At 39.9% G+C, this 25,351-nt stretch overlaps 3 protein-coding genes across 4 annotated transcripts in view; all 3 read left to right on the top strand.

Annotated features, from left to right (window-relative positions):
• Positions 1-147: 147 nt before the first annotated feature.
• Positions 148-4,222, top strand: arl5c (ADP-ribosylation factor-like 5C). Its single transcript, XM_079366215.1, has 7 exons — positions 148-235; positions 951-1,016; positions 1,693-1,753; positions 1,848-1,995; positions 2,445-2,528; positions 2,881-3,032; positions 3,124-4,222. The coding sequence occupies exons 2-7, from the start codon at positions 971-973 to the stop codon at positions 3,170-3,172; spliced, it is 540 nt and encodes a 179-aa protein (XP_079222341.1). The 5' UTR covers positions 148-235; positions 951-970; the 3' UTR covers positions 3,173-4,222.
• A 2,437-nt stretch (positions 4,223-6,659) lies between these two features.
• LOC306838866 (plexin domain-containing protein 1-like) lies at positions 6,660-17,084 on the top strand. Its single transcript, XM_079367263.1, has 14 exons — positions 6,660-7,045; positions 12,458-12,615; positions 12,851-12,994; positions 14,729-14,798; positions 14,932-15,054; positions 15,146-15,264; positions 15,354-15,453; positions 15,552-15,647; positions 15,758-15,839; positions 15,920-15,980; positions 16,067-16,187; positions 16,306-16,341; positions 16,420-16,577; positions 16,675-17,084. Exons 1-14 carry the CDS (start codon positions 6,958-6,960, stop codon positions 16,786-16,788), a joined length of 1,470 nt encoding a protein of 489 aa, XP_079223389.1. The 5' UTR covers positions 6,660-6,957; the 3' UTR covers positions 16,789-17,084.
• Positions 17,085-17,645: 561 nt separating this feature from the next.
• Positions 17,646-25,351, top strand: part of lasp1 (LIM and SH3 protein 1) — a 30,109-nt gene continuing 22,403 nt past the window's right edge. Inside the window, exon 1 of one of the 2 annotated variants that reach the window (XM_079366209.1) lies at positions 17,646-18,005. In XM_079366209.1, the coding sequence (XP_079222335.1) occupies positions 17,937-18,005 (69 nt within the window). In that variant the 5' untranslated portion in view covers positions 17,646-17,936. The remainder of the gene's footprint in view (positions 18,006-25,351) is intronic. The other variant, XM_079366208.1, reaches the window with a different exon arrangement.

Genomic DNA, 25,351 nt, shown 5'->3' with positions numbered 1-25,351 from the left:
CGGGGATTTCTTCCCAGGCACAGTTTTTCTTTCGCTCTGCCGTGATAATCCCCTCTCGAGAGAAAATAAGGAAGTAAATCAGTTTTGCTTCCGTTGCTGTTTATGGACTGGAGATGGCTGTGTCACAAGTTGCGTCATCAGCTCGCTCCATTCGTCAGACAGGAGGAACGCTGAGTGGTATGTTGCCTTCAGGTTCTCCCGACTAAACTCAGACGTTTGAGTTTTAAGGACTCCGGTAAGATATGTCGTGTAGTAAATTTATTCAATCAACATAACTGTTGTATATTAGGTTTTTTTAATAGATATTTTTTTGCTTTAACTTTGAAAAATCTGGTTGCATAGATCTGAAAGACAGGCTAACAGCATATATTGGCGTATCGTTAGGCCTGCTTGGTATTATTAGGGATAATGCAAAAAAATAATAATAATAATAATTATATATATATATATATATATATATATATATATATATATATATATATATATATATAAACAAGTATTCAAGTCTACAACTTGAAAGACTGTATGTTTAAATCACAAGTGTTATTGAATTGTAATGATTACACTGTAGCCTAATCATAACAAACAGGCAAATAGCCCAATCAAAAATCATTATTACCGGATGCTAACATTGGCATAGCCTTCCAGTCCAGGCGCTTTCCTCTTGTGTCACACAGCATCGTCTTGAAACGTTAGTGCCAACAGATGAGTGTAGGCCTACGAGATTACTCAATATGTGTACCTCAGATATTTCCTACAATACTCGAACGCACCATTACTATTCCCTTTGTCTGTGACTCATTTAGCTGAAAAACACCTAAGACCTTTTTTTTTAGGAAGCCCAACCCACTTTCGCTATGCTCGCACAGAGACTAATATGAGATTAAGAAACAGAGTGTGACAGTCACAGACACTGAAGTTTGGCCCTCGGTCTTCTGTTCTACTCTCAGCTCACTCACACTTGTTGAACATGGGATTTCTTCTCACCAAGATGCTTGCTGTGTTCGGTGACAGAGGTAAGATTATCTTCATTTGTCATTTTTATATAAACAGTTGTTGTTAGTTATGTACGTAAATAATATTTCAAATATTGTAAGAGTGTAAACATCTGAAGAAAAAAAGAAACAAAAGGCTTGACCAATCACAACTGGCCCTTACTATCACAAATAGTCACAGAAGTACTGCTCCTGTTTCCCCTTCTATTGACTGAGCAATATAATTTTATTGTTATTGGTAAACAGCAAATCCATTTTGAAACATACTTCTGTCAGAATGCCTTTCCTCACATTACCTGAATTTATAATTTTTAAACTGTTTTTATACTTAAAAACTCCTGTTGTTCACTAAAACTGGATTGAAGTTTTTACCCTTTCAAAACCTTTCCTTCTACTTTTGCTTCCTTTGTGAACCACTTTGTCACTTCAACTTTTAGAAGTGCCTTATAACAAAGACTATAATTAGATACTACTAATGCATTATAAACTTTAAGAATAAGTACAGAGACCTAACTTGAACCTTTTGTTGTTGTGATGTAATAACCTCACTGTCGATGTTCAGCTCAGTGTATCTCACTCTTCTCTTTATCTTATCTGCGTGTACTTTTGCTTTGCGAGGCACTCAAAGAACATTACACAACTGTTGCTTAAAATGTGTTTATGTTGCGGAAACCTAAAATCTTCTCTTTTCTTGCAGAGCACAAAGTCATCATTGTGGGTTTGGACAACGCAGGAAAGACAACGATCCTCTATCAGTTGTAAGTGACTTTAAAGGACAACAAAAACTGCTTTTCAACTCTTCATATCTTCACTGAAGATTTAAATGTCTCTTATGTGTCCTTCTACAAACAGTCTGACGAAGGAGGCAGTCCACACATCTCCCACCATCGGCAGTAACGTGGAGGAGATCACCGTCAGTAACACACACTTCTTAGTTTGGGATATCGGAGGGCAAGACAGCCTTCGAGCCAGCTGGTACTCCTACTACTTCAACACAGAGGTACAAATCAGTGTTTCTTTCTAACTTTGAAACTGATTCTATTCATTGGAAAAGTCAGACGAACATGACAGATCTGCACATTCAAGTTTTCATTTCACTGATTTTCCTGATTCTGATGCAGCAGGATTCTCTAAAATCAAAAATGAAAATGATAGTTTATACTGGTAGTTATGACATTTAAGATTGAAAACAGAATACGAAAGTATTCTCATTTTATAGGGATTTGCACATTGACCCATTATGACCATTTATTTCACCTTCCCTGCTCCCTGCACTGATAAAGTTTAAAGTCTATCACGGTTACATCACTGTTTTAAATGTCTTCAAACAGACATATGACTGAAGATATCATGTATCCCTTCAAAACATTTAAACAGTCCCTGATAACACAGGTCCTGTGATATGTGTTGATTTCTTCTAATAATTGATTTTTGTTGTGGCTCTTTCAGATTGTTATTCTGGTTGTGGATAGCACGGACCGTGAACGCCTCACTCTCACTAAAGATGAGCTGCACCGAATGCTCTCACATGAGGTACCAAGTTTTTTCTTTTTCTCTTTTGTCAAAAATCACTCCTTACATAACATCATAATTTTCATTGTATGAGTTAAACCGGGACGTGAAATCAAGACAACAGATTTAAATAGATCCAGAACACACCCTTGTGTAAAACTCTTTGTTATTTACATTTCACATGACAAATCTAGATGAGGAAGTTTCAGCTTTAGACTGACTGAGTCAGCGTGTTGTGATGCTGTGTCTGAACGTTCACTGACGTTATGTTCTCGTTTCTCACGTGACAAAGGTTTTTTTTTCTTTTTTTGGAGTTTCCAAGGGAAGTATTTCAGCTTGAATCTGTAATCGACCTTTTCTTATTTCAATACAGGACCTACAAAATGCAGCAGTTCTCATTTTGGCCAACAAACAGGACATGAAGGGCTCCATGACGGCGTCAGAGATCTCCCAGTACCTCACACTCGACTCCCTCACAACACACTCCTGGCATGTTCAAGCCTGCTGTGCCCTCACAGGAGAGGGGTGAGTCCTAACACACCCCACACTCTCTCTTTATGCTGTGTATGAGTCAGTCTGATAAATTACTGACAAACGTTTTTCTCTTCACTCCCAGTCTACCTGCCAGTCTCGACTGGATGAAGTCACGTGTTGTTACGAATTAGACAACACTGGAGTGGAGCAAACTTCTTCAAACTGAGCCAAACTACAAGGCCCGACACATGAGTGACAATGTTTTGGCCAGACATGGGGCTGTGACAGAGCCTACCTCAACACACATTCAGTACAACAAGTGAACAAGTGAGCTAAGAGCCTGCAAGGAGCTACCTGAGCACCAGTAACATGGAAGATCTTAGAGCGAGTTAACATATAGAATGTCAGTAATTCAGACTGTTAAAAACCACTTGCTTTGACAGTTGTGTTTTAAATTGTTGCACAGCCTGGAAGGAAGTATTTTGTGTACAGTGACCCATGTGTAGAAGTGTAGAATATTTCTGTTAAATATCTCATCTGACTGGTAAAACCACATTTTACTTTAACCTGATGGAGGGCACTGGTATCCTGGCCATGAATGGGTTTTGGAGAGTGTACGAGTTAGGTGTCAAAGTTAAGTAAAGAAGAACATCAACACTGTTTAGTTGGTACTATAAATAGTGACAAAGAGTCAGACATCTAGACTCACCTTCGTTCGTAACCAGGATTATATCGTCCATTAAGGTAATATCCTAAACATTATTTATTTAAAAAAAGGATAGGAAAAAGCCAGGATACCAGTTTGGATACACATTTTACTTGTCTGACTTGTAACATAAGTATTGGGCACCTGAACTTGTCCTTCTGCCACCTTATGAAGCATTTCAGAATTTAAAGCCCACTTTTGGATCACAAGGAGAGTTTTCTCACTGCCAAGTACAAAATCTCTAAAATAACTTTTGTACAACAGCTGATAACAACTCATCTCTAACTTAGAGACTCCTACACAAGTCTACCCCTGATGTATGAAATTACATTTTATGTCAATGAATAAGAAACAACTTTTGCTATCTACAGATGTTTAGTAATTTATTTAGGAAATATAATCACTCGGATAAAATACTGTATAAATATTGCTATTTTTGAGAGAGAAAAAGAGCTTGCTGCTAAGGACTATAAGTCATATTCGAAAGTATATATTGAATTTTGTGGTTCTTTTTAAATAAATATTATTTTTCAAATATGGAGTGTGTTTTCCTTTAGCTGAGAAAGTTTTTGTTTTAGACATAAACAATGTTCTTCTGAAGGGTGGTCTATACAGCCATTAGCTTTAAAACCTCTTGAAACCCTACAGTATTATGTGATTGAATAGATACTGGACGCTCATCTGGCATAGTAAAGGCTGTTTATTTAGGGATTGAAATTATGGAGCCAAAAGCCATGACACAATGATTTCAACAACGATTATTAAGAGAAAAAACATTCAAGGGGGCATCCGGATTTGAACCGGAGACCTCTTGATCTGCAGTCAAATGCTCTACCACTGAGCTATACCCCCTCACGCTCCGTTGTTCAGGAAATAAAATTATTCGAACCAACAGGAAAACGTATCATGCCGTTCTTGTTATATAGACCATAGCATTGAGCATTTGCCATAGGCACAACTTTGCTATTGCATTAAGTAGACAACCGTCGAAGAGACCAAAACATTTTAAAGCACAATGTAATTGTGTCCACCAGGGGGCGAATGTGCACGTTTGATTGCATTCTAAGCTTTGCTGTACACTTAAAGTTACTCTAAAATTAAACCATTTTTCTATTTGTAAGAGTTATTGTCTTTACATAAAAATACAACGTTTCAGGTCTGAAGCCTGAATGCATTTATGTTCACCCGAGAAATCTTAAGTAGTTTTATGATTTGGTAAAACTTTGGTGAAAGCTCGGTTTGGTTGAGGCTAAGTAAAATGGAGAGGTTTCGAGGAGACGTTCGTGGTCTGGCCCAAAAAAAGTGTTTTGGTAAGTTTATTTTTATCGTTGTCGAAAATGACTGGTGTTAACATCCAGTGGGTCTATACTTAACCATTAACAAACCATACTGTGTATGTTGTTTGCCAATTGATCAGCTGTTGACACAAAACAAGACGGCAGCTGACAGGCAGGTTGTTGTTGTTGTTGTTGTTGTTGTTGTTGTTTTTTACAGTTATGTCTCCTGACAGCAAGGATTTAAAAATGTTAAATGAAAAAGGCTACATAGAAGACTGGCGTTGTTACTGTTACTGTTTCAGTGTGTACCAGAAAAAAACTAGGCCAACCTTGTTGCAAACAATAAATGACATTAATCATCAAATAAATGATTTATCAAGTAATAATGTGACTACAACCACAGCTGTGCTCATGATCATCACAGCAGCATTCTCTGTCGTGTGATATATTACACAGGAAAAAAACTATCTGTCTAGATGTGAGTAGGGTATGGACAACTTAATCTACACTACTCCAATGATAGATGAGTGTGACCATGTGAACTGTAATATAATCCAGGGGTTATAGAGTAGATGTGAGTGATGAGATGATATGGACTACGTTAATTCTGCAGCTTCATGGTAGGTTATTCAGGTTAACATGTTCCATCCGAGGAGATCTGTACTCACCCTTACCATTCTTTGACTTTCTGAACTTTCAACATGTTTTATGTAGCCTTCCAGAAAACTGGAGATGAATAGCTGTGTGTAAACTCACAGTTTCCTTCTTTGTGAGTCAACCTGCACTTCTTTGACTTTAAAAGAGAGGCAGATCTGGAGTACACAAACATCTTCAGAACTTATATTTTCCTTGATTTCTCAGCCACACATTCAAATGACACTATATTACAAAATGTATGTTTTTTAAAGTTTATATTTATATTCTAATAATTCTCAATATAGAACGGAGCAACTTTTTGACACTGAAGGATTAACTTGTTTACATCATCCTATTGCCACACTTCTTGCATATCATCACTATAGTTATAAATAACTCTTTGTATGCAGTTAAATTAAAGTAAGGACAGCATGAAAGACAAAAGTAATTTCATCCACAGAGTACACAGTTTCTTGTAAGATCTCTATGTGAAACCCCACACCCCCTGCAGTGCACACAGTACACTGTGTCCATGCACTGTATTGTGGGACATGGTACTGATTGTCTTTCCAGCTGTGAGGCCAATAAACCCTCAGCTGCCATTTGCTCTGCCAGGGATTCCATGTTTTGCTCCTAAACCAGATAGAAATGATAAAAGCCGTGGCACTGAGAGGTGGTGGAGTCAGCCACAGGGCTTGTTAAACTCACTCTTGTCAGTTTTACTTTCCATAAAAAAACAAGTCTTTGGGAATTAAAACTGTAGGCCAACAAAGAAACTTTCCTGCACAATGTTTGTGGTTGATGTTAGAATAGAGACAACATGTTTTGAAGAGTGATAAATGGACTTGACATGGAATTTGTAATAAATCATAACTTGTACTATTTGGGGTCTGGCATTGTTAGCATCATGATGCAGGTTTAATCTCAAATGTCTGATTATTTACTGTCCTCATGGATGCTTTGGGCAGAGGGAGGCGCCATATACACACGTCTACATGGTCATATTTTATCACTCAGTGATGGGGCCGGGGATGAGCAGTAAGTTTGGTACTTTAAATTCCCTTTGGAGAAGTATGATGTAAGAATACACAAAGATATAACTCATTGTCCTGAACTTCATGGTCTGCCTGCTGCAGTGCCTCTCCCTCTGATCTTTGTGTCTTTGTAATCACCATGGCAACAAGCTGAGGAGGAGAGAAAGGGTGTACTTAGAAACAGTGTGGTGGGGCAAGAATCACAGTGAAGGAAGAAAGTGACGGGTGGAGTTTAGACTTAAGAGAACGCTGCTTTGCAAAGAGAAGAAAGAAGAAGAGAAGAGTTATTTGTGTTTATTTTTTTTTTCTTTCTGACGCCCAACATGTGTTTAAATTTGGTGATGCTGCTCCTGTGGGCCTCCCAAACTGAGCTGGCAAGAGTTTTAGATCAACAGCAAACAGGTGAGCTGTGTTTATTTTCCCTCCATCACTTCTTTAATGTTTCCAACTGTTGTCACTGCATCCCGTCTGCTCTTTAAAGATACAGATGCTTCAACTTTTCAGCTTTATGTGGGTGCGATGTACAGTAGCTTTGCAGACACACAGTTTGCACCGCCATCCGTCCATTTACTTTAAATTCAAGATTCAAGATTTTTATTTGTCACATGCTCATACAGATGAAATGTAAAGACTGTTCCACAAGGCCATGCAATAACAATAAACACTCAATTTAAAATGTAAAGAGTAAAAGAGAATATAACACATAAATATCTTTGTCTTTTCGTTGCTGCATGCTACTGTTGATATTTTAACGCGCACTCAACCACAAAACTTTAGCAAGACTTTTTATGGAGCGACAAAAGTGGGTGACCTAGTTTATAATAAAATCCACAATTAAAATACCCTCTTCCACAAGCATGCGACTGGGTCTAAACAACAAACCCACAAACAGCCATGTCTCGCTTTTAAAATTAGACTTTGTTTTTCCTCTTGCCTCCATGCTAGACTCTGGCACACTAATCTAAGGTTTGTCTGGGTAAGACATTTTAGATTCTTCACTTTCTCCATATTATTAAAAAAAGGGCTTATGGTGGGATGTAGAGGATTTTGCAGGAGGTGTGTCTTGGACATTGTTTTTTTCATTTAGTCCTCGCTCTGAGGAATTTGACGATAGTCACTTTGTACAAACACCTCCAGTATAAACTGTTTGCTGTATTGCAAATAAAAAAGAAAAAAATGTTCAGTCCTGCTGTACTTCTGCACCAGGCTGCTGCAGATGAAACAGCATCACAAATATCTGCTCTGCAAATTTTTTTAGCTTCCATAATAAAGGGGTTAATTGTTGCCATTGATCTAGCATACCATCCATTGCTGGGCCTAATTTGCTCTTATATTCCGTGTCACTCAATATTATTTACCTCTCTGCTTTAAGAAATGGTTTTGGTCCTGGGAAAGCCGTCTACGCCATCAGACCCAGACTGTAAAAACACAGAGCCTCAAGCTGAAAATGAATTGTTTGCCCTGCGATGACCTCTGTGTTTGGCCTCCTGTCTTTGGTCCTGCTGAGAAGTTTGCTTTACTTTTTTGTAAAGCGGATTCAGACTGCATAGACTGGAAGAATGGGAAACAGAGTGAAATAGATAGTAAGATTGACTCATAGATGGCTGTTATTGTACGTTAATCCCAGGATGACTCTAATTTTGTGAAACTAAAACTTGTGTTTTAGTAAAACGAAAATGGCATGAACAAAAACAATCATCTGCCAACAGCAGAGCAAACGCTTATCTGAATCATGGTGTCATTTTGGAACAGTATTTCCAGCCTTTGTCAATTCTTTTATCAGACTCAAGAGCTTAGAATAACATTTTTTTAAACTCCAATCAAGAGAATTGGTTTCAACAATGCAGAAGAAATGAGAGGCAATCAGAGTTCACCAAATATGGAATTTATTTTGTCATTTCTAACTTGTTCTCCCCTCATAGGAATGTTTGCACATTTTGTTGTTATCTTCTAGATTAAATTTTTGCTTTTCTTTATAAAAGGTGGCTCCTCTCCACAAATTAATACTACTTGTTTTTTTAGTGTCTCAGCTGCTACTTTACTGGGGAAAAATACATCCAAAGTTTTTCACCACAAACAGCTTCTTCAGTCTTTTATGAAGGACATTATGTAAGATCAATTACGATTGCACATCCAGATTTCATTATGGATGAAGTATATTCACTGTAATGGAGCTAAAGATCATCTGCACACATCCGCTCTTCAGCCTTAAAATGAACTGTACATGTTGATTGTGGGTGATGTTGGGGAGTGCATGCCAGCTCCTCCAGCCACTGCTCCGGAAGGGTGTGTTCTCTCAGACTGCTCGGAGCTGACCGCTCACAGAAAAAGGACACTAAACGTTGTGGTTTGGTAGCTCCTAAAAGAGTGGGCAGAGGTCAGTTTTCTGTCCAAAACATCTGCCCTTTCACTGCCTATATTTAAATAAAAAACTGGCCCCTGTTTCATTGACTTTAAAAGTCTCACCTGCAACAAATGTCGACTGCAAAAAACTTAACCATGTTCTTAACCAAGGACTGCTTTAACCAACCAACATTTAAATTATTTTATGACTCTCCGTTTCTAAACCGGCCCACTAAGGTGTGCTCCTTAGGTATTATCTTCCACTTGAAGAACCAACACAGACAGCAAACAAGAGAAAAAGTCAAGGTCCACATATTGATTCAAAAGGTATTCTCATTCACTGGGTGGAATTTTATCATCTAGTAATAAAAAAGCATTATATCAAAGGAAATTGCATGGACCATTCAATCAGCCCAACAGTTAACTGTAATTTTAGTAGAGATCTCCTATGAAAACTTTTCATGTAAATATTAAACCACCGATTAAAAGTCTTTAAATGAAGATTATGTTGTGTACAAAGTACTAAAATACAATATGGGCAAATGTATGCTTTATCAGACAGTTCTTTTAATTGTGACGTTCAATATTAATAAGGAAAGTGGGGGTGCTTTAACTTGCTAGTCTGCAGTCTGTTGTAAGTTTTAAATATAGAGTTCTGAAACTGAAAACTTAGTTACTATTTAATTTAATATTTGGGAAGCACTGTAAATTCCCAGTAGGAGCACATTTGCAATCTAGTGGAAAATTGATCAGTGGAAATAAGTTTTTGTTAGTTTTGACTTAAAGGTTGAGACAATGAGACTCCTATCTAATTGTTATGGTTAATGTTACTGGCTGTACGACAAATGATTTGAGCAGATATCATAATATCATAAGCCACTTTATCTCAAGTGTCTGCACCCCTCCTAGTTTTATAAATCTGAATATTTTTATCTGCTGCACTGCAGACTAAAACAACTAAGAACCACACTATTCCTCCTCTTACCTCATAGATGCCATGACAGGGTGGGTCCAGCACTTAGTAATCGCACATCGAGGTTTAATTTATGAGCTGCAACGCAGGCTTTGACGCACTGCCTAATTGAATCAAAGCGTGTAAAGAAATGAACAAACACAATATGCTCCTTATGAGGTCAGGACATTTGGGTTGTCACTTCAGGAACTCATTTATTGATGCATTTTAGTTTTGATGGCGTCAGTATGACTGTTAAAGCAGGCCTTGCAGCAAAATGTCCCACACAATCTAAACTCCAGGGGTATGGCACAATACATGCCCAACCACACTCAGGACAAAATGCAGACATCAACCCAGTGTCTGTCAACAAACATTTTCCCCGTAGAAGAAAAGCTGCACTGGCTGGTACCCGTGCAAATTTGTTTACAAGCTAAATATGCCCATTTTCATAACCATGATTTCTTGAGTATGATCCAGTTTATGTTTTACTATTTTGCATGCCAATAATAATGTGTTGGCTTAATGATAAAAAGTGTGTAAAAAAAAAAAAAGAAGCTGAATTGAAAGCATTTCTTTTGACATTCTAACTTAGATGACAAGTCAAAAAAGCATGCTGTTACATGTTATTTTTTAGAAAAACAGAGGACACATGGGGTTTTAATCATAGGTTTTTTATTGTGCAATTGGCTGAGGGGTACGGTCATGTTTTCACATCTTAGCGAGCTGCTCCTTGTGCACCCAACTCACAGGATAGGCTATTTAAACCTAAAACTACAGTTTGTCACAAAAACACCATGCCACCAACAACACTTAGCCTAGTCATGTACACTCAGTTTGGAAAGCTAAGTATGCAATTCAAGCATGAAAATCTTCCCAGGCAGAATTTTGCATCCCTGCCATTTCCCAAGCTCATTACTTAAAACCCCAAAAGTTACTTGGCAGGGTTAAGTTTCAAGCTTAACCCGCAATATTAATGCACAAAGGGAGTTAGGTTGTCATTACAATTTATTTGAATCAGGTGTGAAGGACTAGAACTAAAGCCTGGGGTTTTAGCTGAGTAAAGGAACATGACACTCATGTAGCCTGTTAAGTAAGCTGAGCAGTCTTTTTTTTATCCATGTTAAATGGAGGAATAAAAGAAAACGGGCAAACTGAAGAAGAGCGAGTCTCAAAGTAAAAGCACGACCAGAAGTTACTGTGACCCTGCAAACTTTTAAATGTCTCAAATGACTACACAGACTAATGTGCGTTGTTCAGTATTTCCCCAACAAATGAAGGGGGCTAGTTAGCCTTTAACTGTAAAGTCTGGCTAGCTTTAGCATGATTTAGGGAGACAGCATTGAGGATAGACTAGGGTTAAACTTCAGGCTAAAAAGGTGTTTGAGCGTGGGCTTTCAAACCGGGTAAAAAAAAGACCTGGCTGAATTACCCTGCTCAGTTTACTCTGTTCAGTTGTCGTAGCCTGTGTTAAACAGACTAGAAGCTCCCAATATGAAAACACTGGAGCAGCAGAGACGAACTCTTCGCGGCAACCCAAGGCTGACCACGGCGACAATCACGGTGTTTCTGTACTGGTAACTGAACATGCGGAGTGGTTATCTTGGCTTTTTTTAAATATCCCCAGCGCCACTTGATACAACTCCTGTCGTTCACTGAAAGCTAAAGAGACGAAAACAGCAAACGTTCATGACAGGAGGTCGCCCACATTTAGGGTTAGGTGAAGCACTCCGACCAGGCGCACGGAACCGTCTGGAGTATATATACTGCCAAGGGCATGACGTCACTTTCGTGTCCCGTAATGTTCGTAATACAAGCGCAATCCAAAAGAATATATAGACAAGTCGTCCAAGTTGTGTTTTATTTGTCATGATTATCTCACACACCCGGTATGTTTTCTACTAACAAATACTTACGTTTACTTTTTAAAAGATAATATTTTGGGCTTTTGTCTTTATTCGGAGTGGAGAGCTGTTGAGCGACAGAATATGATGTACTATCATATGCATTTACCATAGTGAGAAGGAAATCACAGTGTGGTGTTCAAATAAACTCCAAACAAAAACTAGGAAATATAGCTTCAAGGTTGTGGTTTAAGACAAAGACAAGCGTTTGATTGAAACACCCAAAGGTTTCAAACAAAATCTACCTACTCCAGTTTGCTTACTCAATCTGGTTAGCAGTGTTTGCTGAGTTTGACAGGTCCTTCCCAGCAACACCACATTATAATAGTAGTATAATAGTAGTGGTTTTGCCTCCTTTCAACATAGGCTTTATAACTGACAAGGTCAGTACTTTCTTTTTCTGAAGCAAATGATGTTTCCCTTTTTTGGCATATTGACAGAAAGCTGTGTTGCATCTGCAAACATTGTTCTCTTCCAAAAAAATCTGATAGGGTGTGGTACTGCTGACGCTGCTGGGGAAATAAACATTGTTGGTATAATGCATCAGTTGACATAAAAGGAATACTTTAATGCTCATCTCATTACCTCAAAACATGCTAACCTGACATTTGTTATTTTGGACAGACAATGTGATCTCACAGCAGCGAGGAGAGTTGACCAGAGAAGACAGTCTTCCTTACAGACCTCAGAGGTCATCTTCAGGCCAGACTAGGAGAAGCCGGGCGGTCCTGGGTGGAGAATTCACCATCAATACCCTGCAAAACAACTTGACGCGTGTCGTGGTGAGGGTTGCACCATGGTGGTTGTCATTACAGTCATGGCGTGTGGCATTTACTATGATTCTATTTATTATAGTTGTTATAAGTTAAACACTGCACGTTCCCTACTTTTCAGGGAACACATTAAGACTTTATGTTACTTAACCACAGACAGAGGGAACTATTGATGTCAGTGTGACACACTGAACACAGTCACACCATTACAACCTCTAATTTTCTGTGTTTTTCTGTCTGGAAGGAGGATTCTGGAAAGTACTACACATGGCGCAGCTACGGCCCACAGGACCAGCGCACAAAGGAACTATGGGTGGACATGGGTGACGTCCGACATGGTCAAGTTAGAGTCCATGGCATTCTGTCTAATTCATACAAACAGGCTGCGGTGAGTCTCACACACGAAACTGCACTTTTTACTTTATTAACTAGAGTTTCAGTTTAAATTCCATTGTCATGCTGTATGTGCCATGCTCAACAACAAGCTTTGTGAACAAATCAAAAATAAAACTTCTAAGATGTTTCTGCATTGAATAACAAGCTTGATTAAAGTAAAACCTGACTTCATCTATAGGTGCTTCACTCTTAAGAAAACATTTAGATATACTTCATTCATATGGTTATATACAGGGCCTGCGATTGAAGCACGGTTGGTTTCCAAATGTTCATGTGTTGATCCAATTCAAACTCACTGATATACAGTTTGTATTAAAATAAAGAGAGAATCCTCAGTTTTTACAGTGTTATTGTACGTCAATGTTAAGAAACTATAGTGAGTACATAAGTGATACACTGTGTTATATGTGACAATCAGTAAGACATATTTACATCCATTGTGTCATTTACACAAGAATAAATACAGACACAGGATATTCACAGGGGTTCTAATAACACATTAGGAAAATATTTGAATGGAGACCAAATTGTCCCCTGTCCAAGTCTGTGTTTGTGGCTATGTATGCACTGTGAACTTGTTGTTTTTAGCATTCTCGTTAAACTTGCCAGCTGCAGTCCAGCACCGAAAGTCTTAACCTGTACTGGTTAACATCTGGACAATTCACACAGTTTACTTTAACATGGAGAGACGTCATGAAACAAGCACAGAACAGGAAAACACCAGAACCCTGAGAAACCAAGGATTATCAAAGTGGAAACTGTGGGATTTGGCATCACAAAAACTTCCAACCCAGGTTACACAGTTGGTGAGGCAACAGCAACATCACTATTATAAAAGTATGGGAGCCCTGAGCTTTTGTAAATAAAGAGACAGTGTTAATTTGTATGTTTTATTGAATTTTTAACCACACTTGACATAATCCGGTGCGGTTTCAATTTAGACAGGGTCTGTTTTCATTTAGGCTCCTTACAAGGCAAAGTAGTGCCTGTGTTGTAAGTAGAGGGTTGCAGAAGAGCTACATCAGACTGTATATTACTGGCGTAAAAAGACTGACACAGCAAAGCTAGGACAGAGACTGCAGGTGTCAAAAAGTCCTTCTCTCAAAAGTGAACATGTCAGGGGGTATAGCTCAGTGGTAGAGCATTTGACTGCAGATCAAGAGGTCCCCGGTTCAAATCCGGGTGCCCCCTCATTATGACAAAGTGAAGTCCAAGGTACCAATGAAAAAATTCTCATACATTGATATGAGAAGGTGCTACTGTATGTAAATAACTATTGTATTGCAATTATCATTGATTGTAAAGGTATGTAGATGAAGTGATTGGTCCCCTGTTAGACTCTACCTCTACCAGACAAAGGATGGCAAATGTAAATACATTGAATGTAAACTGTCTAAAAAAAACTGAGTTGTTATGAAATGTTCATTATTTATAGCTTTAAAGTCTCCATATACAGGTGATGCGGTAACTAGAAGAGCAATCGTTGTGTTGACATTGTACCAATGGAAACCTTAAAAATAATTCAAACATTTATTTTCCAAGACTAATACACATTTCACAGCTTATTTTTAATGTCAGTGTAATACAAAGAGTTTATTAGGATTCTTAGATTATATACATTCAAAACATTACATCAGAAGAAGAAGCGTTCATCTGTTAATTATGGATTTTCCATTTTAAAATATCCCCTTCTGTCACTATCTATTCCTATGTCCTCTCTTTGCAGAGGGTCGCCCTGTCGTTTGCTTTTCCTTTTTACGGACATTACCTGAGGCAGATTACCATAGCAACAGGAGGTACATTTCCTCTTTTTAACAGATGTTCAAATGACCTTAACTACATGTGTTTAGAGAAGAGGAGTGATTTTTGCAAGGTAACAGGTCACACTAATATCTTTCATGCTTGTTTGTTTGTTTTTTTTACCATCAGGGTTCATCTTCACAGGGGACATTACTCACCGTATGATGACTGCAACACAGTACATCGCCCCTCTAATGGGCAATTTTGACCCCAGCTACTCCAAAGACTCCACAGTGCAATACCTGGACAATGGTAAGTTGCTCAACAACGTTTAAGCATGGCCTTGTTTCTCAGATTACATGTCTGACTTGTCTAACTGCTGTTTGGCTTCCTTTGTCTGTAGGTGAGGTGTTTGTAGTCCAGTGGGAAAGGGTCAGACTCCCAGGAAAAGAGTCAGAAGGAGCCTTTACGTTTCAGGCCGCTCTTTACAAGACAGGAGCCATCACGTTCAGCTATCGAGATGTGAGAAACAGCCCTGCTCTCTGCTCATACAATCCATTTTAAACCCTGCTGTCTTCCTGATAGCGTTCTTCTTTTCTCCCGTTGTTCAGATACCTCTGTCGTTAAATGTCATCAGTTCAGCCGAGCATCCTGTGAAGGCGGGTTTGTCTGATGCTTTCATGGTCACAACACCTTCTCTGCAATCACCAGGTCAGAAATAATGCTAATGTCTGTCTGTGGATTTGTTTAAAGTATATAAGTGTCCAATGAAAACATCCAGGTATTTAACCCAGTGGTCCCTTACACAGAAGGCAAGAGACGGACGATTTATGAATACCATCGGGTTGATGTTGATACAACAAAGATCACAAACTACTCTGCTGTTGAGTTCACTGCACTGCCTAGTAAGTGATTTCTATTAATCATTATCATTGGAAATTTATTCAAGGACATGTTTCACTACACTCAAACAATAAAACTAACTGTCTTTCTCTCTTTCTTTCTGTCTATCCAGCCTGCCTGCAACATGACAGCTGTGAACTCTGCCTCTCATCAAACCAAACCTCTGGCTGCAGCTGGTGCAATGTACTCCAGAGGTGAGTGTGAAATTAGCCGAGCCTAGATGTTAAAATAGTGTGATTTCAACATTTATAAAGATTCATATTTTGAGTTGCAGGTGTTCAGATGGCATGGACAGACACAAACAAGAATGGTTGGACTATGACTGTTCAGAAGAGGTATAGCAGCTGGGCTTTGAGATTGAATTAAAACCTGCTGATTTGCTGTTTTTGAGACTCATGGTTTATTACTTGCGCATGGGCAGAGCAAAAATGCAACCTGTGAAGATTATTCCAGGGCGGACAGCTCCGCGGGTTCATCGATCATACCAGAAATCACGGATGGGACCCCTATGACTCCCCTCCAAAAGGGCTGTATAAGTGATGGTGAGGCTCATTTGTTGGCACACAATGTATGCATAATTTAACCACATTAGTTTATTACAATTTCAACACATTCCGCCACGAAACAAGCAGAACATAACTGCTCCCTTCCTCCTGCCAGATGAGACCAAACGTCATTTATTCAAGACAGGAAATGGTGAGTTGATATTTGAGAAAAACATCTTGGCTGCGCTTTATGAATAGTTACAACTATGGGTCTTTATCTCTATTACAGATGTAAGGACAGATTCCTCATCCAAGAGCCACGTGTTTGAAAACACAGGACTGATAGCTGGCTTAGCAGCTGCACTGGTGTTACTTTTGGCTCTGATACTTTTGGCTCTTTACATCAACTATCGTTCTACTGCTGCATCACCACTTTACCTAATTCAGGTGAGCTATAAATATCATCATTAACATCTGCACTGAAAGTAGCAAGAAGTACTTTTACATTTCTAACATCAAACCTAATCTTTTTGTGCTTTTTTAGAGACGCAAGAACTACTGGCCTTCTTTGAAGTTTCAAAAGCCGCAACCTGGTTACACAGAAGTAGAAGGAGAAGGTCATGAAAAAGACTGCATTGTTGAAGCTGGGCCATGTTGAACATATTGATGGAAATAAAATAAAAAGCTGATATTAGCATTTTTTATTTCATTTAAAAAAAAAGCTACATTCACATTACAATTCAACTTTACATTCTGTTCATGTTTTTTCTCCCCACTGTTTAAGACTGTATTGCTAAAAGATACATTTGCTGCAGGACTTTAGGTAGATAAGGAAACTTGCTCAATAAAGAATGATTTCAATAGAAATTTACATTTCTGTCTCATTAAATCGTATTCGGATTTGACTGCAATAAAGTGTAAAGAGTAAACTCCCCCAAGGTTTACAACCCTAAACTGGTGATTTTGATTATTTCAAGTCTCCACTTTTTCTTTTAAAACAACATGTTCACTGTTTAAATGCTGCAGCTTATGCTTTTGGTCCAATATTAATGCTGTACAGAAAAAAGGGGACAGAATAATATGCCAAGATCAGGAGAAAATCTCAAAAGAAAAAATGTATACAAGAGGATAAAGTACTACTCTTTGGTCAGCAGGTGTCCTCCTAACCAAATGTATTATCCTGAAGTCAAGTAGGGCATGCAGTGAACGTGGCAGATGTGTAAAAATGTGATCACTGAATTGGTCAACCCCCTAACAAACCTGCAACTATCAAAATGATCGCATGAGTTTGCTATGCAAGCACAGATGGTAAGATGACAGATGTTTTGCACATGTTGCTCACAGATCGAAATCAATTTATTTACAGTGACGACAATAACTTCATTTTCAAGCAAGACACAAGTAATGGCTGTTCTGTTAAATGTGTTCCATGAATAGATATATTTTATCTGAAAAAAAAAAGATTAAAAAAAACAAAACTTCCCAGATATTGAACCTCCCACACTGCTCCTTCCCTTTCTGCTCGAGCACGCGCTGCTGAGGGAGAGGGGGGGGGAGAAGCGGACACGCGCTTTCCGTGTCTGGTTAGTGGACTGACAGCCAGCTGTGCGCCTACAACGACAACAACAACCTCCTGGATTTTGCTTCTTACAACTAGATTAGTGTTGGTCTCTTATACTGATCATAATCGCTCACTGTAGCTAGTTGTTTTTTTTATATAAAATAAGTGTGTAACCAACAGCACACAGCTACAAACAGAATCATCGGCGGTTTCCGTGCTAACTAGCTAGAGAGCATTCCTCCAACATGAATCCGTTGTGTGGCAGATGTAATCTAGTCGTTTACCCCACGGAAAAAGTGAATTGTCTGGACAAGGTAAGAACAATACAAAACGATCTCCCCTCGTATCTTTCTTTGCCAAATAGTCCTAATACACCTCCTTTCATTGTAGCCTAAATGCTCTCATGTCTGCTCTGTTAGAAAATGACACCCTTCCCATTTTTTTTGTGAATGAATTGAACACCCCAACAGGACAGGTATTTCGCTAGCAAGGCGAGCTAATGGCTAGCTCAACGTCTGGAAGGCGCTCGCTCTGGGACACGGACCAGTTGTGATATTTCAGCGTATTTGAAAACTGTGTGCCCAATTTAAGAAAACCTGAATGTGTCTGTTTCATAAAGGCAATGGCTGGAGGCGAGACTATCGATTTTTAGCGTAAAACCAGCGCCGAGCACTGCTTCCGCTAGACCAGCTTGGTTTGGGCCTGGCTGGCACCTCAGTTTTTGAAGAATAACGTCCGCTAACGCCTAAAACCTTTTATCACGAAATGACAGGAGCGGGGTTTACCTTACAGATACTCAACGATACATGATCTCTGTGTTACTGTCCTGAACTATATACTTCATTATAACAAAGCCTTTTTGTGCTCTTTACTGCTTGGGGCAGCAGCGTGTCTGTGTCTAATCCAAGTCAGGTATGATTAGTGGAGCCAGCTCGATTCGTTTCCAGTCAGGATCCTAATCTCAACAGCCAGGGTTGTAATCTCGTCAATTTTACCCATATTGACTCTGCTAAGATCACTTATTCGCACGGGAGCCACACAGTGAGCCAAATAAGCTTATTCTGGTGAGCCTTTTTTAAGTTTCAAAGAGTTAAAGATGATGATCATCTGTTGATTATGCATGACTAAAAAGCTGCTGTTCATAGGTAGATTTAAGAGTAGGTAGTGAACGTGTTAAACAGATCACCTACTCGGGGTTTACAGTGTTCGCTAAGTGCATAGTAATGTTTATGTATTTTCTTTAACCAAAGCAGGACTTGAGGCAAGTAGATAATTTGTCTAATGGACGTCCACTGAGAATCAATCCCTGTCCAGACGTGTTTATCTGTTTGGGGTGACATTATGGGGGAGGTGGGGAAAGAGTGCACCAAGCACATTATTGAAAGTAACATCAGCTCTTGATTGGATGCATTACTGCTCAGCTGCATGGATGTATACTTGGCTGCACCATGACTAATGTTTTCCCAAAGTGCTCCGGACTGGAATTGATTTACCTCAAAGGCCATCTTCATGCTCAAAGCCTGCCAATCTTCGAATTGCTCGTCATGTTAGAAGGCTGGTATTGATGAGAATCAAATTGCCGCAAGAACACTGCCTGGGTGAGCGGTGGAATCTGGCCACAAGCAGAAGAAGAGTGCATTCCAGCAGACAGACACTCCCAGAAAATGTGCTCTATCGGAGGGCCTGCTGTGTCTCCCTGCTCTGAGCCGAGCACAGGAGAGTAGCATGCCGCCTGTCTTTGCTGCCATTCCGCATCAACGCTCGGCCCTTTACACATGCCAAAACAACCTCCCCTTCTCTGGGGCACACCCACACACACACACACACACCCACGCACACACACTCACACACTGCCCTTCTGGTTTCTCTAAAAGCCACATTGGCTGGGGGATTTTTTTATGCTGATTTCTATACTGCTTAGGCTAGCTCAGGTGAAGGCAGCAGCTACTTTGGTATTCTCAGCGAATGATGTATACCTTTTTACCTGTCAGCCTTCTTTTATAAAATCCCTCTGTGAAGACACTGAGCTCCAGAGGCTTGTTTGTCTGTATGCTGCATTCCAGTATAGCAGGGCTGGGCCCCGCCAAGGGAGTGTGCGGCTGAGCACATGTAAAGACAGGAAGTGAATTTTGGTTGCATTATAGTGACATTTTTCCTTGTTGTTTCGGCTTCCTTTATATAAAAAAAAACCCCCATACAATCCTTGTTGGTGGCAGTTTGAGTATTGAGTTTAAACCTGCATAAGGGGATCAGACTCGTGTGTACAAAAGTATCTTTATGCAGACTACGTTTCAGGCAGCTGATGAACTTGTAAGAGGGAAGTTTTTTTACCAGTGCAAACTGTAAAAGTCAAACAGGACACATTAAGGTCCACATGTAATGTCTGGAGGAGCAAAGTGATTTGTATGTGTGCCACGATAAGATTAATAGCCATTTTCAGCTTTCAGGAAGCCTGCGTTTTCAAGATAAATGGAGAGATCAGCGTGGAGTGCTGAAAGCTGGAAGCTCATCTCTCCTCTGCCGGAGTATCTTTGTACTTACTATCTGTACGTGCTGTCCACATCTTAAATGTATGGATGACAGAACATGTTCAGACCTGCAGGTGAGGAGACGCTGTCTTACTGCATCTTTTGGACAAGATTTATTCAGCTGTGAGCCAGGTGCCTTTATGCTGTATATCACAAGGGAGGATAAATCAGCTGCTATTCCAGTGAATGTAGAATTCATGACTCTATAAATAATACAAGGAAGTGACTTATGTATCCTGACAGTTCATACTTTACAAGTACGTTTCTAGTAAAAGCATTTCTTCTCGTTTCTTGAGTACGTTATCAGGATCCAAACAAGTGTTTCAAACTTGGTATCGGCAAGCTCACTCGTTTTTGTCATCGATGCAAAGTGGAAAAAAAAAAAACCAACAACACATTGTTCTATTTATAATGCCTTTCATTTACAAATTCCCATGGCATGTCTGTGTCACCGTTTCCATCCAGCCAGGTAGATCATGACACAGCTGAGATCATATCAGCAGACCAGTTTACTGTGTGAGCTTTGACAACTGGCCTCTTAGGGAAAGAAATAGCTTTAAGTATTTTGGAGTCCAAGAAAGGTTTGTTTTCAAGAAAGGCCAGTTTGTCTTTTAAATGCGCTCTATGATTTAGCTGTCCAACCATTTTTAAGTTGTAGTTTTAAACTGGTTTAGATAAGCTACGTATAGATAGTATAGATAGATAGATAGATAGATAGATAGATAGATAGATGAAGGAATAACCGCGTATGTTCAGTTGGGTTGGTTTCACTTTGCCTCACATAAGCAAACTCATCAAAAGTTCAGACATGGCTGTCGTTCATAAGAAGCATGGGTGGAAATCAGATTTCATACATCGTTTTCTTTCAAACACTGATAAATCTGACGCAGAGTTCAGTTCAGCCCCCCCGAGTTTCGACTTACAAACGCGGGTTATATTTGTCTTGAATGCGGTCCGTCTGGTTAACGTGAGCTTCACTGTACTGCTGAATCTCAATCCCCAGAGAAGAACTGAAACAAGGCAGTTAAAGATGCGAGGAGTGCACAGCTCTGTACAGTCTGTACAGCTTACATGATAAACCCAGGGCTAAGTTGTTGCAACATCACTGAACTCCCTCTTGTACGTATTAGGTTATACGGTTATTTTATTGGAGGATATGTTCACCGTTGTTTTTCTACTGGCTCTGTGTTATCATCATTCATCTGATGCCAGTTTTTGTTAACGCACCTTTATATATTTAGAAAGATTATTTCCGAGCGCTGATTCATGTTCTCCAAAGCGACAAGAGGCGAGGAATCTGTCCAACCACTCACAGTCACCTCTGTTTTGTGACTCACCGTCTGTCACAAACACACATTACAGTCAAAATCAGCTGAGGTGTTGACTCCACAGTTAATAACCGGGTACTTCTCTTTCTCTCTTCTGGTCCGTTGAACAGAACATGAACAAGTACAAAGAGCTGTTGTTGTTTTTTTTTCACCAAGCTGTTATAGCTTTATTTGTTTCACTGCCTTCAAATAGAATCATAGAAAGGAAGCCGTGTGTTTTCGGAAGTAAGTATCCCGTTAATGTTCTCCAATCCTGATTTGATTACTCGCCATGATGTCATAACTCGTCAAGGTAGCCGTACCATGAGCTACCCGTGTGTGAGACGGTGTTATATGCTCCTGTACAAGACACAAGTTTGTATGATATCGACCTCATTTTAAAATGTTTGCGATCTTGTGGAAAAGAACTACACTAACCATAGATTATCACAGCGACGTCTCTGATTGGTTGAGCTTGCTGTTATCATGGCAATGTTTCCCTCCCTCTTCTCCAAATGCAAACAGATGATTTCACACGCACTGGAGTCGACCTAACTCATGAAAAGATGTTGTAGTCCTTCTGTTATTTGCAGGAAGAAAAAAAATCCTCTCGGGGCACGTTCATGTTGAACCTGTTTTTGGTTAAAACATCTCAAGTTTGTTTTCAAAGTTAGTCTGATTAGTTCGCACTGGCGTGAAAAACGTCAAACGAACCCTGGTGTGGACCAAACGATTGAACCCAGGGGGCTTGAAAAGGTGGGTCTCGGCCTGCCGGATCTCTGACTCTGGAGTGGTGTACTGCGAGTAAGAACATGAACCGACCCCGAGCCGATGCAGAAAGAGAAGCCTTTTTTTAAATTTTAAATTTTATTCAACCTTGACCAGTGCCCTTAAACCTTATTCAGAAGCTTCATCTTGTCTTTAAGACTGCCTGATGGATAATGTATGCAAATAACATAGTCTGGCTCTGGTTTTTGTCATGGGAAGACAGTATGGAAGCAACAAGCAGGATGTAGCGGAGACACAGTGTACACATGCTGTCCTTGGGTTGTTAGTTAAAGTAGATTCTCTCAGGTACAAGTTGAGTGCTTCTTATAGAGCAGTAGACTTTGTTCACCGCTCTGAGTAACACCTGGCTAATGTGAGTCTGACTAACTGCAAATTGTGCTCGAGCGTTAAAGATAGTTTGCACATTAAGTATGTGCGAGGCTAAATTGAACAAAATCAGCCTGAAGAAAGCAAAGACAAATCAAAGTTGATTTATATATTTGGTGCCAGGTTCATAAGATGTTCCATAAACAACAATATAACCCTGCTAGTTGATCGCAGACGTTTTTTTTGCTTGGGTATAATATAAAATATTTGTTGAAGAAGTCATAACTGTCTGACTTTTCACCGTGTGTGTGTGTGTGTGTGTGTGTGTGTGTGTGTGTGTGTGTGTGTGTGTGTGTGTGTGTGTGTGTGTGTGTGTGTGTGTGTGTGTGTGTGTGTGTGTGTGTGTGTGTGTGTGTGTGTGTGTGTGTGTGTGTGTGTGTGTGTGTGTGTGTGTGTGTGTGTGTGTGTGTGTGTGTGTGTGTGTGTGTGTCAGCAGTCTGAAGTGGTTTGAAAAATGTATCAAGTGCATACTCTGTACTCTACCATAGCAATGTCTTTTTTAAATCAGTGTGTGCCTGCTGGCAAACAACAAAGCCCTTTGATTGGGTAAAAATGAAGAGTATCAGGTAGGCTTATAATTAACCAGCAAGCTTTAATGAGGTAAAGTTTCCTTTATTAGCACCAGCCAGATGTGGGCACTTTGTTGTTTGGCTTACGCAAGAATAATCTTCAACACTCACACATGCACAGATTAAGCTGCTATAACGGTCAACAGTATATGTGTGTCTGTGTATGTGGGGATTTTTTGATTTTCCCCCATTTGTTTATATATGTGTGCATGGAGCCATTACAGCTTCTTTTATAGAGTGGGCCTAATAAGCCTCTAAAAGAACAGTACAAAGAGGTTTAGAGCAAAGTCAATTGAGCGAGAGTTATAAAACATGACATCAGGGTCCTAAGGGACGTCCCCCAGTGCTACAAGGAACTAAATGATTCTGATGCTTAAATTGGTCATTAACAGAGGATGGATCATCAAACACTGTCTATAAGTCGAATAAACATATAAGCATTCGCAATAAATGCATTACAAAATTCTGAATTAATTGCAGAAAATACTAAAAATATATATATTTAAACAAAACAATGCTTTTTTAACTCACAGCATGCTTACATTTTAACTACTGAATGGAGTCAACGATGCAATGGCTTTTCTGTCTCTCTTCATTGACGCAGTCAGAAGGAGCTCAAGCTATCTGTGGCCTGAGAATCACTCCCATGATTCCCCACAAGCATCAACATCCTCCTTTTGTTATTGTTTCCACAAACAGACACGGATGCACACGTGCCCCTGAGCTGCGCCGATACAGGGAGACAGTGTGTAGTCTTGTGTGTGTTTTATTTCTAGGGCTTCATCTCTGCAGTGTCCTCATTTTCCAGCTGACTGCCAGATCCCGGCTGGGAACCCCAGAGCCAGGTTTTCCTGGAGCTGGACAAGGCTTTCTGCTGCAAGGCCTCAGTAACACACATTTGGCATGTTTCCCACCCACTTCCTCTTAATGTGGAATCTATTCATCTTAATCCTGGATCTCCAATTAGATCTTGTTTCACATGGGTGGCGATTTTTGTCCGATATAAGAATGGATCTCAAATGTGTCTCTGTGATCACATTTCACCACCTTGCCAACATTGACTTCTAACTGTGGGAAACTGCAATCGCTGCTCAGCAGACAATCTAAATATGTTCTAGGGATGCTACAATACGGTCAGCTACGATTTCAACATGTACTTCAGTTTAGTTCTGACAGCCCGAGCTGAGGGTTTTTCAATTCTTGCTGAACTGGAAAAAAAGAGTATACACATTATATTAAGAGCTGTCCTTGTTGGATCCCTGTAAGGCATCAGAGTTTGAACGGCTCATTCTTTGTTCACTCGAGAGGGTCCTGTTATCCATGAAATGGTTAAAGGGTTCCGAGGATTGACACAGTGAAATGTAGGTTAGCAGGTTTGGCGAGGCTTAGGAGAAGTTTGCTAAACACTTGAGTTCAGGAGGTTTATTTTCTGGGAAAGACCCAAGGTCAGTGTTTATTCTGGAAAACAAATGGCGTATCAAAGTCCATTCTCGACCGATATGTTCACTTTACACTGACATGATTTTATGCGCACCTTTCTGGTAGGATTTGCATAGCATTGGATAATCTCTGGTATCCATTTAAGTCAAGATGTTAAGGAATAAGAACGGGACTAATTGCAGTCGGCTGCTTCACAACAAGTATATGAACCCCCCCCCCCCCCCCCCCCCCCCCCAGCACAGCTGCAGATCAGCTGGACCTGGAGGAAACGGAATCTGCCTGCAGTATTTCATATTTCATTGTTTGTAAGGCGAGTTGCCAATGCGGTGCTGGTCAGAACAATAGAGAAGGGAGAGCAATGGAAAGAGTAACAGAATGTGTCCATGTGCAGCTCCCTCAGGCCTGACTGCCTTGTAGTGGGATAAGGAGTTTGAATTCTGAAGGCTTGGCCCAGCGTGTTTGGCTGTGGATCACAGCCGCTGCTGAACCGAGCTCGTGCTCGATTTTTCTGGCGCCGGGCCTCCTGTTGGTGCAGTATTTCTTGGCGCACAGATACAGTCAGACACCCATGTCACAACGCACGCTTATGCTTTCCTTGTTGTCACCCTGGGTGGTCCGTCACATCCAGACGAAACACACAAGACATCTCTTTAAAAAAAAA

Source organism: Symphodus melops, assembly GCF_947650265.1.
Source record: "Symphodus melops genome assembly, chromosome: 17".
Taxonomy (NCBI): domain Eukaryota; kingdom Metazoa; phylum Chordata; class Actinopteri; order Labriformes; family Labridae; genus Symphodus; species Symphodus melops.
This window is presented reverse-complemented; position numbering and strand designations above follow the sequence as displayed.

Excerpts from the sequence above, each read along its gene's own strand:
- arl5c (XM_079366215.1), top strand. The coding sequence starts at position 971 with ATGGGATTTCTTCTCACCAAGATGCTTGCTGTGTTCGGTGACAGAG. Across the intron at positions 1,017-1,692 it reads TGCTGTGTTCGGTGACAGAG|AGCACAAAGTCATCATTGTG; the intron begins GTAAGATTATCT and ends CTTTTCTTGCAG. Across the intron at positions 3,033-3,123 it reads TGTGCCCTCACAGGAGAGGG|TCTACCTGCCAGTCTCGACT; the intron begins GTGAGTCCTAAC and ends CTTCACTCCCAG.
- LOC306838866 (XM_079367263.1), top strand. The coding sequence starts at position 6,958 with ATGTGTTTAAATTTGGTGATGCTGCTCCTGTGGGCCTCCCAAACTGAG. Across the intron at positions 7,046-12,457 it reads ACAGCAAACAGGTGAGCTGT|ACAATGTGATCTCACAGCAG; the intron begins GTTTATTTTCCC and ends TATTTTGGACAG. Across the intron at positions 12,616-12,850 it reads ACAACTTGACGCGTGTCGTG|GAGGATTCTGGAAAGTACTA; the intron begins GTGAGGGTTGCA and ends TCTGTCTGGAAG.